General features: G+C 39.7%; 1 protein-coding gene across 4 annotated transcripts in view; it reads left to right on the top strand.

Moving 5' to 3' along the window:
* The window catches only part of CDK15 (cyclin dependent kinase 15), an 81,413-nt gene that overhangs the window by 7,664 nt on the left and 53,377 nt on the right, over positions 1–20,372 (top strand). For all 4 annotated transcript variants that reach the window (XM_072812667.1, XM_072812665.1, XM_072812669.1 and 1 more), the window contains exons 4-8: positions 632–711; positions 11,488–11,582; positions 12,329–12,391; positions 17,409–17,532; positions 19,557–19,677. In XM_072812667.1, coding sequence (XP_072668768.1) covers positions 632–711; positions 11,488–11,582; positions 12,329–12,391; positions 17,409–17,532; positions 19,557–19,677 — 483 coding nt within the window. The remainder of the gene's footprint in view (positions 1–631; positions 712–11,487; positions 11,583–12,328; positions 12,392–17,408; positions 17,533–19,556; positions 19,678–20,372) is intronic.

The following is a 20,372-nucleotide window of genomic DNA, read 5'->3' as shown; positions in this document are numbered from 1 at the left end:
GAGGAGATTAAGAGAGAGAGGTAGTGGTGGGGCTGGGTATATCAGGGGGCACCTAAGAGCTGGTTGTAAAAAATTGGTTTTTATTCAGAGTGAAATGTGAAGATAATGGTGGGTTTTGAGCAGAGAAGTGATTTTTTTCTGACTTTCCCTTAAAAAGGGTGCCCTGGGCTAGTCTGTTGAGAGTAGACAGTAGGGGTCTAGTAGACATACAAGCAGAGAAACCGTTAGGGGGTCTAGTAGACATACAAGCAGAGAAACCGTCAGGAGGTCACTACAATAATGCAGATGGAAAATAAGGATGGCTTAAATCATACAAAGGGAAATGAAAAGAATAAAACACATTGAATATTATGAGGATGGATTTGGTGGGGGCAGGATTCTGTACTTTTCTGTATTCTCCAAAGTTTCTGTAATGAGCCTGTATCACTTTGGTAAAAAGAAAAAAAATTTTTTTTGGTATACATACATATGGCTTTTTAAACTGTGTATTTTGAGAAAATTGTGGATTCATATGCTGGAATATATTTGGAAGGAAAAGCTACTTTTGTTAAACTATCCTTAGTATAAACTGCTGCATGAATATCTCAACGAATGTATGACCTTCCCCCACACCCCACCCCGACTCTTCTAGGATAAATGGACAACTAGTAGCTCTAAAAGTCATCAGCATGAATGCAGAGGAAGGAGTCCCATTTACGGCTATTCGGGAAGGTAAGTGAGATCCAAGAGATCCGTTGTACAAGTCCTTGATTTGGTGATAAAAAAAAAATTCCATTGAGTCTATCCATCCATTCAGCATCTAGCTTTTGATATTTCTAGAAGTAATAGTATAACTGCAACTGTATTCTTCATAATAGTTTTCAGAGTATATATATATACTGTCATTTTATTATTTATTCCTGAGGAAATTAAGATTCAGAACTATTATATTAGTTGCCCAAGACTATGAACTCAATGAGTATTCCCTAAATACCCTCTGTGTGTTTGGTCCCATGCTAAAAAGTGCTAAGGCTATATCTATATAACCCCAGACAAATCCATATAAAAGAGAAAAAATGATATAACCACACAAATTCCCAGTAGGTAATTTACCTGAAAATCATAAATTGTTTAGATAGCATTTGAAAAACTCTTTGGGAAAGCATGATTTTTTTTTAATTTTTAAAGATTTTTATTTATTTATTTGAGAAAGAGAGAGAGCACAAGCAGGGGCGAAAGGCAGAGGGAGAAGCAGACTCCCCCCTGAGCAGAGAGCCTGATGTGGGCTTGATCCCAGGATCCTGGGATCACAACCTAAGCTGCAGGACAAATGCTTAAACAACTGAGCCACCCAGGTGCCCAAGGCATGAATTTTTTAGTGTTGTGCCTGTGTGTTCTCTGTATCCTGGGGCAGTATAGCAAGTGGGTAAGGAATCTGGTGTCCAATGGACTTGAGTTTGAACCCTAAATCTACCAATTACTATGGTGTGTCCATGGGTAGATTATCTATTTTAGACCCCAGAAAGAGGACTGAATTTATTGCAGAAAGAGAATAATGGTACCTCTTTTTTTTTGAGTTGTTATGAAAATATGCATATAAAGCACATACCACATTTTCAGAGTTCAACAAATATTGGCTATTATTATTGCATTCTTGTTCCTTTCCTTTAGTGATGTCTTGTTCACTATAAAGATAATTAATAATTTATAATATAAAAATCAAGAAGGGAGCACCTGGGTGGCTCAGCTGGTTAAGCATCTGACTCTAGATTTAGGCTCTGGTCTTAATCTCAGGTTTGTTAGTTCAGGCCCCATGTTTAAAAAAAACAAAACACAAAAATCAAGAAGACAATATAATGAAAATAAATCAATAAAAATACAATTCATTAACCTTTCACATGAGCCATTTAAAATAATGATGATAGGATTGCTGTCCATTTTAGCAAAAAAAAAAACAAAACAAAACAAAAAAAACCAGAAATGACTCTTCTCTTTTATTTTCTCCCCTTTTAACTACTTTAGCTTCCCTTTTTAAGGGACACATACTATATGCACAGTATATTGCTGGTCCTTGTGAAGGATGAGAAGGAAAAGCCCTGATCTTGGCTCTGTATCATTTTCAGTTTTAACAGAGCAGATGATGCAAGTTACAAAGGTTATAATGGAGGTAAAAAAAAAAAAAAAAAAAAAAAGAAAGAAAGAAAGAGAAAAAAGAAAGATGTAAATTAAGGTGAGAAACAGTACATCTCAGTGTGGCTAATGGAGTCAAATTTTGAACTGAGCTAGGAAGGATGGGTTATGCAAACAGGCATGGAAAAAGCAATTTAGAAAATGAGTTTAAAACTGAATTTGATACCATTTACAAAAGTCTTTCAGAGCCCCTGGGAAATATGTCATTTTGAATTTGAGTAGAGGGGCCAAATGGCTGTCAGGTTAGACGGGTATTCATCTTGGTAGGATCAGGTGCATTCTGGAGGAAAGCATGGTTTCAAGTGTTTAATATAATGGAAGCTGCATTTACTAATGTACTTATTAGTGGTCCCCATGAAAGTATGATCAGATTTAGAAAGAGATGTGTGGATAGGTTGAATAGTATTTCTGAACATAATAGAAATCCCCAGGTCACCAATATAATGGGAGAGTCTCTGGCCCAGCTTCACTGCATTTTCATGGCATTGCCTTTGTGCATTGAGTTTGCCTATTACTTCAGGCCTGCCTTTGCTTCAGATTTTGCCCACAGCCAAGTTTTTCAGGTTGACATTTGACTTAACAATGAAAAATTTTGCCAGTTTTGCTCACAGATGGTTCTCAGCATGGTTCAGAAAAGCTGGGTCTGTATTGTTCCGTGTGGTAGATGTTTCTTTTATTGCATATTTACTGAGGAATTGCCTCTCCATCACAGGTGTTTGCAATTACATTTAGTATTCAACTGTGGACTTTCTGGGTTTGTTTTATGGACTTACCTTACTGAACGCTTTGCTTGTATAATATTAAAAACCACAAGAGGATTTTTGACACATTGGAGGTTGTTAGGCATCCATTTTCCAACAATGAATGTTTCTTTTTCCAACATTGAAAAAGCTGGGAGCCCTTGTTAGAGAAGGCCTCTCCCCTGAAGAAGAGATGAGGCCTCATTTGAAAACTTTGGCACTGTCCCATTTTTCCTGTAAGAACTTTAAGGATGTGAGACCAGGGAGACAGGAGGTTAAATGAGAAGGGATGGAAGGCAAAATAAGAACAGCTGGAGTTCATTAGTTAAAATCCAGGGTCACTAGCTAAAAAGGCAACCGAAAGCCACATGCAGAAAAACTGAACAAGTAATGCAGATTTTTTTTTTTAAAAGCCTTGAAGCAGGAATTACTTTTCCTGAACAGTTTGGCTGTTCTGATGGGATATCAGCCAAAGATTTACTGAGTAGGATTTTACTACATGTATGGCCTCTCTCTGTATAAGTAGAATACATGTGGTGGTTCATTAATCTGGTCATTTGGAATACTATTTGATCTTAACATGTAATATTATGAATTTAGCAAAAGTTTGAACAACACTAAGGGAAACATATCTTAATACCCATGCCAGGTACTTTTCATGTGTTGCCTCTTTCAATCCTTTTAACAACCTTTAGAGATAGATATTATTATTACTCCAATGTACAATCATGATTCAAACCAAGTATCTGTAATTCAAAAATTTATACACTCCCTATGAGTGTATATTTGTATATTCTACAAATATTTATTGAGCACCTACTATGGCTAGGCATTCAGATGGCTGCTAGATACATAGTGGGCACATAATACAATGTTCCCTAGCCTCATTCCTTTGCTAATTAAAGAGGTTAGCTGCCTTCATAACAACTTGAAAAAAATCTTCCACAAGTGGCTCTAGATTTATATTTTAACTGTTTATATTTACAACCAGGAGAAAATACTTTCATTTGAACAGGTGAATATTTTAAGCTTTTATATAAGAGCACATTCCCTAGTTTTATGAAACGGTGTATCATTACCTTATCTTAATAATGTGCATTATTTTAAATATCTTTCAAAAAATAGAAACTATGGTAGCCTGGGTGGCTCAGCAGTTTAGTGCCGCCTTCCGCCCAGGGCATGATCCTGGAGACCCGGGATCGAGTCCCATGTTGGGTTCCCTGCATGGAGCCTGCTTCTCCCTCTGCCTGTGTCTCTGCCTTTCTCTCTCTCTCTGTCTCATGAATAAATAAATAAATAAATAAATAAATAAATAAATAAATAAATAAAATCTTTAAAAAAATAAAAATTAAAAAATAGAAACTTTTGGTTCAAACCAAAGACTTTCAGTCCATTAGCAGCATTTGTCTAGGAAGCATTAATATAAACTTTTATGCGACGAGGCACATGAGTAATCTTTTCTACCCTTTTCCCCCATTATCTTTTTTTAAAACACTTTACATCAACTCTAGGAGATAAAGAATGTTATCTTTGTTGTACAGGTGAAGGAATCTGAGCCTCACAGAGGTTAAGTAACTTGTCTGAGGGCCTCAGAACTAGTAACCAGAATAGTTAGATATTAAAATCCATTCTATTCTAATCCTACTTTATTATGATAAATTTAGAAATCCATAACTCAAGCTTTTCTCCTTTAGCAAAATAAAAATAAAATCTGGTTTTTATGATACATTTTGTATAAATATTAGGTAAAATGCAGAAGAAATATTTTAGAGAAAATAAGACTGTATATTTGTCAATTCTGATTCTATCATGTACTTTATAGCACCAGTAACTGCAGTGTTTAAATTAGAAACAGTTTTAGCTGAGGATCTTTTAAGATCATTCTCTAATAGAAAACATTACAAAGTAATTATTCCCAGTCCATATATGAGAAAACTGAGCCAAAAATAGACTAAGGAAACTCCCCAAGGTCATACAATGAGGTAGAAAATACTGATAAGAACCGCTGACTTGCCTGTTACTGCAAATAGACTGCAGGAGTCCTGGTTGACAAGAAGTCCTCCATTGAATGCAATCAAATCACATCACAGACATAGCACATTTTCATATGCATAGTTACATTTTTATAAAACAAAATGATGTCAGGATGATGATATGTGATCAGATTACAATTGCAAAGAAATCAGGTAAGTAGTTATCTAACATTTGTCTTAACATTTATTTAAATTTATCTAGATTTCTTTTCAGATAACTACTTAGCTAACATCTTAACATTATCTAGATTTCTTTTCTTAGAACGAATAACTCGACTCACTTACTTGACTTGTGATGCCCAGGCCAGAAGGAATGTAATGTCTTTTTAATTCAACATCCAGTGGAGGTTGGGGATGGAAATTGACTCCATTATTAACTCCTACATAAACTCAATTACAACAGTTTGGTCTTCATTAATTCACAAGCACTTATTGAGCACCACATGCCAGGCCTGTGCTAGCTGCTGGAGACAGGGACAATCCATGCCTTCTAAAGCTCACAACCAGCCATTCACTATGTGTAGCTATTCCCTAGGACTTTGAGAGCCAGCCTTGTTCTTCCTTGTCATTGTCACCTTCTACATAAACTAAAGCAGTGCTTGCTTCGGCAGCACATATACATAAACTAAAGCAGTACACCGAAGAGTAACATCAAAACATCACGACCCATTGCACTTGGAAAGCATCAATTTTCCTAAAACTTCACTAAGCCATAAATCCCAATGAAACTTAACAAAGCCAAGAAACAAAATATTCTCACATCATTGCAAAATGAAAATAATTCTTAAAATTATTAAATATCTTACATACATGAGAATCAAATTAAATGCCATTTAATGTTCAACTAGTGGGTCATACTACTTTTGGACACTTAAAGAAAGAAATACTTTTTAAATTTTTTAAATGAGCTGAATAATGTTCAGTGGTGAGCTGATATTTGGGATTATGCTTTGTTCTTCAGATTTTCTCTTTGACTTTCTGAGTGTTCTCATACCAAGTTAATATATGCAGAATTCCTACAACAATGCCTGGCATGTGATAAATGCTTGATGAGCTATCATCATCATCATCACCATGATCACCAAAGTATTTTGGAAGCACTCAAAGAAATTCCATTGTGATTCCACTTGTCTGGAGCTTTAAAGACCCCCCAATTTATCTGTGTGTCTTTTCTTTGAAGGAAAACAAAAATAGGTATACTTAGAATATGTGAATTATAAAAACAATAATTTTATGGGAATCAGAATGCCCTGATTTTAGGATCTTTCCCCTTCTCAGTCAGCTTTTGTATCCTTCAGTTTGTTAGTCTGCAGAACACACCATATCCTACTGTGAAGTTTATGGGTGGGCTTGAAATGAGAAGAAAGACCTTTTCATCTTGGGTTTGAGACCCATACATCTGAGGCTGAAAGCATTTTAAATCCCTTTGGTAGATGAACTCAACAATATACCAATACCACATGATAAATGTTTTAAACATCATCTACTTTTTCATGTAAATTGCCTAATTATTACTTACCAAAAGTCAAAGTTTCCATAAATGTATTTCTGTAGTTCTGGGGTGTCAAAAAAGCAGTAGTAGACATGGCAATAACAACATTTATGTGATGAGGAAGACAACAAAAAGAAAGCCTCTTTCACAGAAACACACTATGCCTGCCAATTATAGGTGTACAGAAATGATATTGGGTGATAAGTGACACTAATTCAATAGTAAATATTTATTGAATACTTATAATATACCAAACATTGTTTTATACACTAAAGATATAGCAATAAGCAAAAAAAGACAGAAATCCCTGCTTTCAGTAGTTTATGTTTTTAAGGGTGGAGATAGAAAATGAACAAATAAATATATGTTAGGGGGTAACAAGTGGTAAGTGCTATAGAGAAGAACAAAAGCAGGGCACAGGGCCAGAGGATCATTAGTGTAGGTCAGGGGTTGGGGGCTGCTATCTCACTGAGAAGGGCCATGGAAGCTCAGACTTTATGTGTGTGGTTTGAGCAGAGACTTGAAAGGAGGAAACATGCAGGGAGTGCGATGAGGGTTCTAGTCAGAGAGAAGGACAAATGTAAGACTCCGGGAAGAAATGTATTTGGAAGTATCCAGAGAACAGCTAAGAGGCCAGTGTGCTAGAGCCGATCGAGCAAGGATAGGAGAATGAGTTGATGAGGGCAGGGAGGTAATGAGGACTTGACAGGCCATTGTGAATACTTTGGGTCTTACTCTGGGTGAGATGAGAGACCACTGAGGAGTTGGGAACCAAGAGAGACTTCCATCTGAGGAGGATCGCCCTGCGCCACAGACTGCAGGGAAGGAGGGAGAAGGCAGGCAGAGACTAGCTAGAAGGTATTTGCGCTAATTCAGAGAAGATAGGATGATGGCTTGGCCCGGGATGGTAGCAGGGAGATGGCAAGAAGGGAGGGATTCTGGACATGTTTTGAATGTATTGCCAAACAGATGTGCTGAATTGGACAAGGGTGTGAGAAAAAGAATTGAGAGGAGTTTGAAGGGATTTCTGTAAAGAAATTGTGAATTGAAGATAAAACTAACACTATAAGTGAACAATAGAGAAATGGTAAATCGGACACTTTTCCTACTCCTATAAGATAGAAATTATCAAGAAAACTATATAAAATATTTTATACCCACTGTTGTTAGCAGTGAGCCTCATCCTAAGTAGATATTGTTCCTTGAGCTTTTTAGCAAATGATAGTAGGAAGCCATCATGATTAAGAAAACATGCTAGCATGATTTTAAAAGTAAGCGTCACAAGGGGCCCCTGGGTGGCTCAACAATTAAGCGTCTGACTCTTGGTTTTGACTCCGGTCATGACCTCAGGGTGGTGCGATTAAACCCTACTTTGGGTTATGCACTCAGCAGGGAGTCTGCTTAAGATTCTCTCCTTCTGCCCCTCCTGCCCCCCCACACAACCCTACCACCACCACCACCACCACCCGCACTCACTCTCTCTCTAAAATAAATAAATAGGGGGCAGCCCTCATGGCGTAGCCGTTTAGCACCGCCTGCAGCCCAGGGTGTGATCCTAGAGACCATGGATCGAGTCCCACGTCAGGCTCTCTGTATGATGCCTGCTTCTCCCTCTGCCTGTGTCTCTGCCTCTCTCTGTCTCTATGAATGAATAAATAAAATCTTTAAAAAAAATAATAAAATAAAAAAATTAAAATAAATAAATAAATAAATAAATAAATAAATAAATAAATAAATAAATAGGGACACTTGGGTGGCTCAGTCAGTTAAGCATCTGCCTTGGGCTCAGGTCGTGATCCCAGGTTCCTGGGATTAAGCCTCATCTCAGGCTCCCTGCTCAGCAAGGAGTCTGCTTCTCCCTCTTCCTCTGCCTGCTGCTCCCCCTGCTTATTCTTTCTCTCTCTCTCTCCCTCTGTGTCAAATAAATAAAATCTTTAAAATAAATAAATCTTTTAAAAGAAAAATAAGCATCATGAGTTTTAGTAACGTCAAATTTAAGTAAGAACAGAATTGTATTAAAATAAAATGAAAATATCTTAACAATATTCTTAGCAATTGCTGCTTTACTATGTCCTTTAAAATCTAGTTTTGGTACATGCTTTGAAATGCATGCATGAGTGTGTGTGTGTGTGTCTGTGTACTGAGAAAATGAACATAATTCATAAAAATATAGGGGCACCTGGGTGGCTCAGTGGTTGAGGGTCTGTCTTTGGCTCAGGTGGTGGTCTCGGGGTCCTAGGATCGAGTCCCACATCGGGCTCCCACAGGGAGCCTGCTTCTCCCTCTGCCTATGTCTCTGCCTCTCTCATGAACAAATAAATAAAATCTTTCAAAAATAAAATACAGCATTCTCAACTGATGGTCAGATTGTTATAAATATTGAATATTGTTATAAATATCGAAGGTACAGAAAACTCTAGCAGGAATGTAACATAGACAAAATTTAAAGATATTAATCTGGGGGTGGGGTTTAGTGGAGCTCAAGGTAAAAGAGAGGGACAAGAAGCTGATGGCTAGGGTATTAATTCTAGTTTGCAACCGTGTGATGCTTTACATTTTTCAAGGGTTCCACAAATAACATCTGATTCCATCCTCATGTCAACCCTGTGAAGTCAAGTCAGAAAAGGCATTATCTCGGGGCACCTGGGTGGCTCAGTGGTTAGGCTCTGCCTTTGGCTCAGGTCCTGATCCCGGGGTCCTGGGATGGAGTCCCACATTAGGCTCCTCACGGGGAGCCTACTTCTCCCTCTACCTAGGTCTCTGCCTCTCTCTGTGTGTCTCTCATGAATAAATAAATAACATTTTTTTAAAAAAATTAAAAAAAAAAAAGAAAAGAAAAGGCATTATCTCTTTCAGAAGGAGTGAATTGAGACTGGGGTTGAGATACTCTCCTGAGCTCGGTCGGATAGAAAGTAACAGGACAAGGATTCACATTAGGGCCTCTGGCTCCACAATCAGTTCTCTGTTAAGACATTCAATAAATATATTTGACAAATTAAGTGCTTGCTCCTGGCTGAGTGTTATACTAGGTGGTGCGGCGGCATCCAAAAGAGAGGGAAAGTCACTCCCTCTGTTCCCATGTAGCCTTCAGTCTGGGGCCAGGGACATTAAACAGATGCCTGTGAAACTGTTTACTACATTGACAAAGCAACATATTTATAAAAGTGAAATAATAAATTTAGCTCATAAGGATTCAGGGGGCAAAAAGTCAAGTGAGAGTATTAGTTATTAGAGCAAAGTGGAGTTAGCAGGTCTAATAGGGCTCTTGATGATTAGAGGTTCCCGGCTCAAATTGATGTTAAGTAAAGAAGGAAATTCGCTGGCTGATAGTTCCGATAACTATGGGCTAGCAGGACATAGATGATGTCACCAGAATTCCATGCCTCTCCATCCCCAACACTGTTTTCATGCACCTTAATTTTAGTCCCAGACATGCTCTCACCAGGTGTTGATAATCTGGCCAGAGCAGCCCCGGGTAAAACCCTACAAGCTCAACCTTCTTTTCACCCTGGAAAGGAAAGCACTTCTTTCTGGATGGCACCAGCGAGATAGAATTTTGTGCCTGTCTCCTCAGGGGTTGCTAGAGCTAGAGAGTGCTGTGCTCTGACTGGCCAGGCCTGGGTGACACATTCTGCCTTGAGTAAGGGTGGGTGGGTCAGCCCCACCAGAATAGCAGGGACTGAGTGAGTAGAGGGTTGGTTTCCCAGAGCAAAATCCCACTAGAAAGGAAAATGGTGATCAGGAAGGCAAAACAACAGAGGATCATTACAACAGGGGCAGATTCCTGAAAGAAGTAATTTGTTCCAAAATTTGAGGGTAGGATTTGAGCTTGGTTTTAATCTTACGGAATTCTGAGAAAGAGTTGGTGTAAGAGATTCAGGACATGCAAGCACACCCTGCAGGGCATTGATTTGAGTGTTTATGCTTAACTTTTCCTTTCCCGTGAGTCTTAAGGACACTATTTATTCATGCAGGGCTGTCCTGAGCTGAGGCTCATCATCTCCTTATTATGCCTTTTCTGGCTCCACCCATGTGAAGCTAGGAGGTCTTTGTATTCCTGAAGCCCCCAAAGATACCCTTTCAGATTCCTTCTCAGCCACTTAGTGGCCTTTTGTGGTGACTTCTCCTTTTTAAGGCTGCCTTTAGTGACCTAATAATAATCTGTTATTAAAGATGCAAAAGACAGTCCTCACACCTCACCACTCATACTCCCCTGGGCTCCCCAAGTTTGGTTCTGTCCTCTTTTCAAGTTTGCATTTTCTGCTTTCCACAGAGGTTTGCATTCTCCCTTTAAGAAATCCTCTCCACTCTCTAACATGTTTCAACAATTCTTCATCCCATACTCTTATCCCTGCCTTCCACTAATCGCATCCGTGGGCCCTGCTGACCCTCTGTGACACTTTGAATTTTAGAGAATGGTCACATGTTGCAAAGTTTGACTCTAGAAGGCAGACCACTCCATTTCCTGCTCCTGCAATGGCCTTTATCTCTCCAGGCCTCCTCTTCTGTAACTCTGAAGCAGAGATAAGATTCCCAGAGGGAAGCACTTGCAAAGTGCTCTGAGTGCTTTGATGAAATTGATTAGATAAATGGAAACATATTTTTTTTTTTGCAACTGCTGTAGCCAGTTAGAAAAATAAGTTATGTAAATACAATGACTTGCCATTTGACAAATAATGAAGGTCCTTTGTAATTTTATTTATTTATTTATTTAAAGATTTTATTTCTTTATTCTTAAGAGACAGAGAGAGAGAGACAGAGAGAGAGGCAGAGACACAGGCAGAGAGAGAAACAGGCTCTGTGTAGGGAGCCTGATGCGGAACTCGATCCCGGGACCCCAATATCACGCCCTGGGCCGAAGGCAGGTGCCAAACCGCTAAGCCACCCAGGGATCCCTTCTTTGTAATTTTAAATATTATTTCACCAGAGTTTTTCCCCAGCAATAAAAAACCAGAATGATCTGAAATGTTTAAAAAATAAATACTGCTTGATATCCTTAAAGCAGTACTTTCATTATCAATGATTGAATTAACATTTTGTTTAATTTTTCTAGCTTCTCTCTTGAAGGGTTTGAAACATGCCAATATCGTGCTCCTGCATGACATAATCCACACCAAAGAGACACTGACATTCGTTTTTGAATACATGGTGAGTTGCCCCAGCATTTTCTAAAGCATGAGGGAAAAGCCTGGTGCTTGTATAATGAATCTGTTAATATTTTATGGCATGATAAAACTTTCATTGCAATGTGGAAAGTGTCATGGAAATTTTCATTATTATGATTACTAGAGCCTATTGTTCTTACACTCCTTCTTTAGTCCTGCTTCCTTACACACTGTATTTGCTGTCTTTTGTCCCCCTTACAGGCAATAATAAATAAGCACGTTGAGTTTGCCTCCTAAATAAAACTTTTGCAGTTATTTTTTTATCTATTTTTAATCACCATCTGAGCAGACCCCATTTTTTCATTGACAATAAAGACGTAAATCATAAGGCTTTTAAAAATTGTATACAAGTTTACTAAGTAATAACTCATTTTCATATTTTTGAAATGAAAAAAACATTCAGATACTAGCAGGATGAAATCCTAATGCATCTATACTTGACTCGCCCTCAAGGAGGGTGAAATATGCCTGTATCGCTGTGTTTAGTGGCAGTCATTTAAAATAAGCATCTTTTTGTGATGAGAAACAAGCTTCCTTCTTAGAACAGCCATTTAGAAGGATGCACGGTGTTTGACCTCAGGAGTAGTGAGATCTCAGGAACCCCGGTTATGTACCTTTTGTACCTTATTCTCAAAAATTCTGAAGTTTGTAATACCTCTAACATCTGTGGTCCACTTTAGGACACTGTTGAAGTTCCACTAATGTCATTCTTTCCACCATTATCTGTAGCACACAGACCTGGCCCAGTACATGTGTCAACACCCAGGAGGGCTTCATCCTCACAATGTCAGGGTGAGTACTTCGAGGGGTCAGGACTCCCGTCTGGCTTGCCCGCAGCAGAATTTTGAAACACATCGTCATCACAAAGCAAAGTCCCATGATACTAAATAAGAAGATGCATATTATTGATATTCCGGAGAAGTTTTTTTTTTTAAAGTTTCTCCCTGGGGCACCTGGGTATTTCTCAGGTCTTGATCTCACAGTTGTGGGGATCAAGTCCCTCGTCAGGCTCTGTGCGCAGCAGGGAGTCTGCTTGAGATTCTCTCCCTCTGCCTCTGCCCCTCCAGCTGTTTGCAGTTTTCTCTTTCTCTCAAAATAAGTAAATAAAATCATGGGGGGAAAAAGGTTCCCCTCAAGATATAGAGCAATGTGTAGCCATTTCCAGGCAGCCTAAACTTGTCAGCCATTGCCATCATGCAAACGTGTCTTCAGAAGTACAAACCAATTAAAAAAGAATTGCATTTAAAGGAAAGAAGTGAAGCTAAGCCATAGTAAAATAAATACATCCTTCATGGCAGACTATTGTAGTCTGGGATAAAGTTTGTGTTGTACTTATAGTTCCCCATCAGAATCAGCAAACAAACTACCTTTGTTAGGTCTAAATTAGTTACCTGTTCTATCAGATCCTGTTATAAATGGGACCAAGTTCCATTTCCCAGTCACGGGAATAGAAATAATAATAAACTCTTTAACTCGCTATAATTCTGTGTGTGCTGTGGATGTTAGAAACCACTTGCATTTCGTACTTTTCATTCTCTATGGCTTTTACTGGCATTAATTAATTGATTGGTCCTTGATATAACCTATACGAAATTTCTATATGCTGTACTCATTCATTTAATTAACATTTATATTCTTTTATTCATTTATTCATTCAAGAATGATTGAATGCTTGGTATTATATTAAGTTCTGAGGTTTCAATAATGAATAAGTTGTGTTTTTTATTGTCAATAAGCTTAAAGTCCAGTAAGATATATGGTGGGGTTTTTTTGTTTGTTTTTTAATTTATGATAGTCACACAGAGAGAGAGGCAGAGACACAGGCAGAGGGAGAAGCAGGCTCCATGCACCGGGAGCCCGACGTGGGACTCGATCCCGGGTCTCCAGGATCGCGCCCTGGGCCAAAGGCAGGCGCCAAACCTCTGCGCCACCCAGGGATCCTGATATATGGTGTTAAATACGTAGTAAGAAGCAAAGTGACCAGGGCTATAGCCATGTTAACTAGAAATACTAGGAGAACTCATAATAAGGGGACCTAATCCTGTCTTGGAAACAAAGAGGAAAAGAAGATTGAGGACAGGGGGTTGGGGAGAGTAAAAACCTTTTAAAATAGCTAGTGGAGATGGGATAGAGATCTAACCAGGCAAACTAAGAAAGAATGTCTAGTAGTGTGTTAAGGACTCTTGGTGAAAATGAAAACCATTAAATTTTCTGCATGATCATGGGATTTCCTTTTTAATGGCAGCACTGAGCAATTCAGACAGAGGAACAGACAAAGTAGAAGTTGGATTGATTCAGAGTTGAGGAGATTGTCGAGAGAGGTTAAAGTCATGGTCAGGCTTCTAAACTGAGTCTAATCTGAAGCAAGGAGGTGAAGATAAGCAGGTTGCTGATAACTTAGGAGAGAGCAGAAGAGTCAAGGATCTAGGGCTATTGATTAAGTAGAAGAACACTCAGAGAAAGAATAACTGAGAACAAACACTTTCAGGCTTGAGTGACTCTTATACTGGGCACTGTGCCGAAGGCTTAGAGGGATAAAAAAACATAGAAGACAAAACTCCTACCCTCAAGGACCTTACAACCAAAAACAAGAGATAAGAAATATGAACCAATACTATTACAGGACATTTGTGAATAACACCAAGTGAGATGGGGGTACATAAGTCTGGAAAAAATAGATTGGCTAGGTGGCTGGAAGCCTTATTTTCTAAGACGTGGACTATATTTCTTAGACAGGAGGGCCATTAAAAGGGTTTGAGTTGAGAGGGAATAACATGATCTGAAGGAAATTTATGTAACTGTGGTCTGTGGGATGGATTAAAGAGTAGGGGGTTCCAGTTAGGAGTTTATTGATGTGGGCTAGCCCAGTGCTTCTCAAACTTCAACAAGCAGACAAATGACCTGGGCATCTGATTCAGGAAGTCTAGGGTGAGGCCTCACCTTCTGGGTTTCTTCTTCTGGGTTGATTGACCAGAGTAATTATAGCTCTAGTAACAGAAATAGAAGAAGTTGATTTGGAGGGGAGGAGGAAGAGTCCTGTTTTAGACATGGTGAGCTGTTAGCTGAGATGGAAATCGAAAGGGAAATGAACAGTAGACAATCAGAGAGGTGATTAGTGCCCAGGAGGAAGATAGATGCTGGAAATACAGACTTGGGGGTAATTGGTACAGGATGTCTGTAGTTGAAGACAAGAGAGTAGATAACCAAAAGAGCAAATACACAAAGATAAAAGAACTGATTATAGAACTTTTGCCTGTAGGGGTTGAAAGAGGAACAGGACAAGAGACAAAAGGAAGCAGCTTTTCAGACTATAGAGGTTTCAGAAAAACTACACTCTCATGGGAAGGTCAAGGGAAGAGACAGTCTCAGGGACGGCGTGGTGGAGACTGTCTTGAAAACTACATTTGACTGCAGTCATACTTGACTACTTTGTGGATTTGCGAGGGATACACTAATAAATAGAGGGATTTATTAGGGGTATGTGGAAGCGCAAAGAAGTTTTCCAGTCAAAGCAAATGGAAATAGGGATGAGTTCCCCAGAGCAGAGGCAGCAGTGAAAATGCTCACTCTGGCCCAGATGGCACTAGCCCAGTGAAATTACTTTGTTCCCAAGAGCCTCACTGTGTTGAAAACAGGACTAACCCCTGGGGTATGGGAAGCCTCTCTGGAAAGAATCACCCACAATCTGGCTTGATGTTGACTGAGAAAATGCCATTGGATTGTGTTCTGTTGTTGGTGAAGCATTGGCAGTGTGAAAGGAGAATACAGGTTGCAAAGGATTCAAGAGTGAGTGGGTGGCGAGGTTAGTCGGGGCAGACTGTAGTTTTAAGAAGTGTGGTTATAAAATGCCATCCATTAATACTGTACTGCGTTACCATTTATGAATGTTTGTGGACATATATGTGGAGCCAGGCAGGAAAGGGACCGAAGGGCAAGAAGGTGGGACGCGGGCGTGACTAATTAGCGAGAGCAGTCTACTCGCCAACATGAACCGCATTTTCAGGCTGGCCCACTCAGAAGCTCTGCCTCTGACTCAGCCAGCTGACTCCCTTTCCCTGTCATGGTTTCATTTTCTTTTCTTTGGTTTCTCAGAATGATGTAGAGGAGTTAGGCAGGTCTGAGTTTGAGTTTCGGCCCTGATGGTCTCTTGACATGTTTTTAAAGTTTCCTTGAGCCCAATTTTACTTATCTGTGAATCAAAGACAAGCATATCTCCCTCGAGGGTTACTTTGAGGATTATAAAAGGTGCTTGGCTTCTAATAAATGTTTCCCCTTCTTCCTTTCTGTCTCTGGCCCTCAGTTGTCTTGTGCTCCCTCCTTCCTTAGTATTTTCCTGTTGAAAAACATACCTGTAAGCACGTAATATAGCCTCTTATCTCTTTTCCCTGCAATTTTTGTGGGTTCTTTATATTGTCTTTTCCAGAAACATTTATATTTATAGCTGATTAGAAGGTTTAAACATTGGTATAGGAATTTCATATTTTGGTAGCTTAGTGGTTTGATGAATGAATGGTAAAATGAAGAGTGTGTGGATGCAAAGCACCAAGAAGGGAGAACACTGGGAAAGCTCATAGAACCAGTGAAGTAGGAGTCTCAAGAAATCTTTAACATTCTTAAATGACTTGTGAGCCCAATGTGGGACCTGCATGGAAATACATGGCCACAGCTGTGCCATGGTGGGCAACCCCCACCCTAACCCAGGCCCCTGCCCCGGTCAGACCATGCCTCCCTCAGCTTGGCTCCAATGTCTCCTAGTCATTGTTAGGCCAGTACAGGTCCCAGCATCTCTGCAGTTCCTAATTTCCAAGATGTGATGGAAAAAGTGGGTTTATCTGCACAGCTCTGCATCGGCTAGTTGTCTGTGTCTCCAGGAATGCTGGGGCTGGGCTTTTCTTTTCTAAACTGCCAGAACTTGTTCTCAGTTGGCATGGGTCTTTGTAAACACTAATGTTGGTGTTTCAGTTCTCAATTGCCAGTGGCACTGGAAAAGAGCAAAAGATATTGGAATGCTAAGTATTCTTTTTTTTCCTTCAGCTTCTACATTGGTGAGAACCTAGTAATGTCTTCAGTTTCTATGCCTTATAACCACACACAACATATAAAATATTTGGGCCCAGAATATATTTTTCCTTCTTCTTTCTTTTATATACTCTTTATTCCTTATTCTCTTTTTCTTTTTTTGGTGTATTTTTGGGGGGGAGGGGGGATCTCTCTTTCCTCTTAGTCAAACGACTGTACTATAGTTTGTTTCCAACTTTGAACTTCAGGCTTTAAAAATAGGTTTAAAAAGATAATGGTTCCTTTATTTCCTAATACCATCTAAAGATATATTTCCCAGTCTGGTCTCCTTGTGTTATGTTTTGAAAAGGGTTTCATATCAGAGAGCCTGGAAAACTTAAGCAGTTGTAAACCTTAGAATATCATTTCCAGGTCAACTTTGATCTCATATGCCAAGTTCATTGGTGGGAAAAAAATTAAATCTTTCACATCTAAATCAATAACTAGTGTTCCAAAGGAAACTTCAAAGTTTCCCTTTAGATTTTTAAGGAAGGGTAATTCCTCCAGTATCAAAGAAAGGAGATGTCAGGAAAAGGCAGATTCCCTTTGTTTTTAGGACATGGTCTACTTATTTGACTTTTCTTGTCTTTTTTTTTCCCTTCTCTGAATGTAAAAAATTTTTTTTTTTTTTTTTTTTGGTCTCTGAAGAGACACTTTTACTATATTCTTTCAGATGACTGTTTTTGATTTAGAGGAGAAATCAACACATAGTGGCTCAAATCTGCTTAGATAAGGTGTTCATTCCTTCCAGCTTTTCATGTTTCAACTTTTGCGGGGCCTGGCGTACATCCACCACCAACACGTTCTTCACAGGGACCTGAAACCTCAGAACTTACTCATCAGTCACCTGGGAGAGCTCAAACTGGCTGATTTTGGTAAGTTTCCCCTCGAGTCTCCTTCTGGGCTCTGAACAATGATGCTTTTGTGTGCACATGTTTAAAGCATTGACTAGGCCCGGTCTTTGAAAAGTGGAGGCCCGTGGAACATGATGCTTTGTGAGGATGTCAAACTACCATATAGGAAGTGTGTTGGGCAAGAAACAGGGCAAGATTGGGAGCTTCCTAGAATTCCATCAAGCCCCAGTCTAATCAGACCCGAAAACTTGGGCATCTCCACTGCCCCACTGCCAATCTTTATAGAGACGTGTATAGAGTGAACTCTACCTAGTAGGTTTTCCTATATCTGAGTGGATATAAAAATTTTATCAGAATAGATCCAGGATAAAGAGGTAAACCCCACATTATAGAATGGACCCCTGCTGGAACAGAGGCTCCATGGCACTTGTTCCTGCTCACCTATCAACAGAGCTGTCACTGCAGGAGTACCTGAGGTTTTTATTCCCATCAAAGTGATGCAGATTTCCCTGGGGTATCACTGTATCTTTCCATATTAGCACTTATTACAGTTTATAATTATATACACACATATGTTGTGTGGTGATTTTGTCTCTTCCACTAGACTATAAGAATTATGAAGGCAGCCTGAGTCCATTTTGCTTATCAGTGTAAGCAAGTTTTTAACCATAAAAACACCACAGTAGATGCTCAGTTAATATTTGTTGAAAAGCTGGAGCTGGGGTACCACTCTTATCTGTTGGCCAGTTATCAATCAAATGGCTGCACTACAGCTGCAGTACTTTCTTCTGACATAGTAGCTTTCATCTGGATAAGTAAGCATTCAACAGATATTCATTTGTCAATTTGCCATAACAGAGAACTCATCTACTGAGGGTTTTCCCCCAGTTCTAGATCACGTGATTCTGTGAGATTAGGTAGTTGACAGAAGTACCGACAGGGGCTCCTGGGTGGCTCAGTCAGCTGAGTGTTCAACTCTTGATTTCAGCTCAGGTCATGATCTCAGGGTCTTGAGATCAAGCCCCATGTTGGGCTCCATGCCTAGCAAGGAGCCCACTTAAGATTCTCTTTCTTCCTCTCCCTCTGCCCCTCCCCCCTCTCTAAAAAAAAAAAAGTACTCTTATATTGCAGAACATGAGAGCAATGTGTCCAAGGTCCTACCAAACTAATTAATTTGGATTAGCAGTCCCTACCCTGTGTTTTATTAAACTGGGGATTCCTGGTCTGCAAAAATGGAGGGCGACCGTATTAGTTGTGCATTGAGTCCTATTGCTATTACAGAAACCCTAAATTATAGAGATCGTAAACATGTTAGAAGTTTAACTTTGTCTCATATAACAAGCTGACCTAAGTAGTTGGAGCTTGTATGGTGGCCCCGTGGCGTCCTGACCCATGTCCCTCCGTCATGGGGTCCCCGCCAACCTTAGGGTTTTGCCCCAACTACATGTCTAAAGACGGCTGTCACCTTCTTCTCATTATAGCCTCGAGGAAAAGGAAAGGGGCTCAAAGAAGGCTTAATCCCCCCAAAAGGGCATGATCTGGAAGTTCCCACATCGGTTCTGTTTTTATCATATAGGGAAGAATTTACTCACCTCCCTATACTTAGCTGCCAGGAGGCCACATCTAGCTGCAAAATAGACCCAAACTTGAGAAATTCACTTGACAAGGAGGTCACAAGGGTCAAGAGAGTTGAGTAGCTCTATTAAAAGCCCCCAAAATTTGTGTCTTATTTTTTAAATGTTTCTTTTTTTTTTTTTTTTAATTTTTTTTATTTATTTATGATAGTCACGGAGAGAGAGAGAGAGGCAGAGACACAGGCAGAGGGAGAAGCAGGCTCCATGCACCGGGAGCCCGATGTGGGATTCGATCCCGGGTCTCCAGGATCGCGCCCTGGGCCAAAGACAGGCGCTAAACCGCTGCGCCACCCAGGGATCCCTAAATGTTTCTTATTCTGCTAGTTACTGACTCTGTGGTAGCAAGCATCTCTTCCTGGCTCTGCGGGATGTCCTAGGACAGTGAGTTCTGTGTTTTTCCTCCTCGGTCAGGTCTTGCCCGGGCGAAGTCCATTCCCAGCCAGACATACTCTTCAGAAGTTGTGACCCTCTGGTACCGGCCTCCGGATGCCTTGCTGGGAGCCACTGAATATTCCTCTGAACTGGACATATGGTAAGAGCCAGGGCCAAGAAAAGGAAGAAAATGTGGGTCATTTTACCGATGCAGATTCCTTTATCATCTGTCTTACATTTTAAATAATAGTACTAATAATGACAATCACATTTATATACAGAAACATAAAGTGCTTTCTTTCAAATACACATCTCATTTGACTTTTGCAATCATTCTGCGAGTTTTTATGGTTAAAAAAACTGAGACTCAGAGAGTTCTGGCCAAAGGCATATTCTGAATCTGATATTCTTTCTACCATGCCTCTCCTTCTGGTTCTCCAGTCCTTTGTCTTTCCCCCTTGTCCTCAGAGAAACACACACATCTCCCCAACCACAGATACACACACACACATATACACTTCTACACACTAATGCTCACACATGCCCAAGCACAGTTCAGAGCTTAGGGAAAAAGGCACGCAGACCACAATTCAGTAAACCCGATTTTTGCACCAATTCTGTTTCTAATTAATTACTCTGGATTATGCTATCTTGAAAAGTATGTATCCTTTATGTGTCTGTGTTTCTCCATTTTTAAAATGAGGGAAATAAACTCTCTCCATGAGGGATTAAAGGGGGCTATAGTGTAAGTATAAGAATCAGACAGGTGTTTCCAAGTAGAACCACATCATTGGGGAAGCTCTTGGATTAATAGGGTGCAATAGTGAGTGAGTGTGGGATCACTCATCATCCTAG

This window comes from Canis lupus, chromosome 36 (assembly GCF_048164855.1).
Source record: "Canis lupus baileyi chromosome 36, mCanLup2.hap1, whole genome shotgun sequence".
Lineage (NCBI taxonomy): Eukaryota > Metazoa > Chordata > Mammalia > Carnivora > Canidae > Canis > Canis lupus.
The sequence above is the reverse complement of the archived record's forward strand: the minus strand, read 5'-3'. Positions and strand labels throughout refer to the sequence as shown.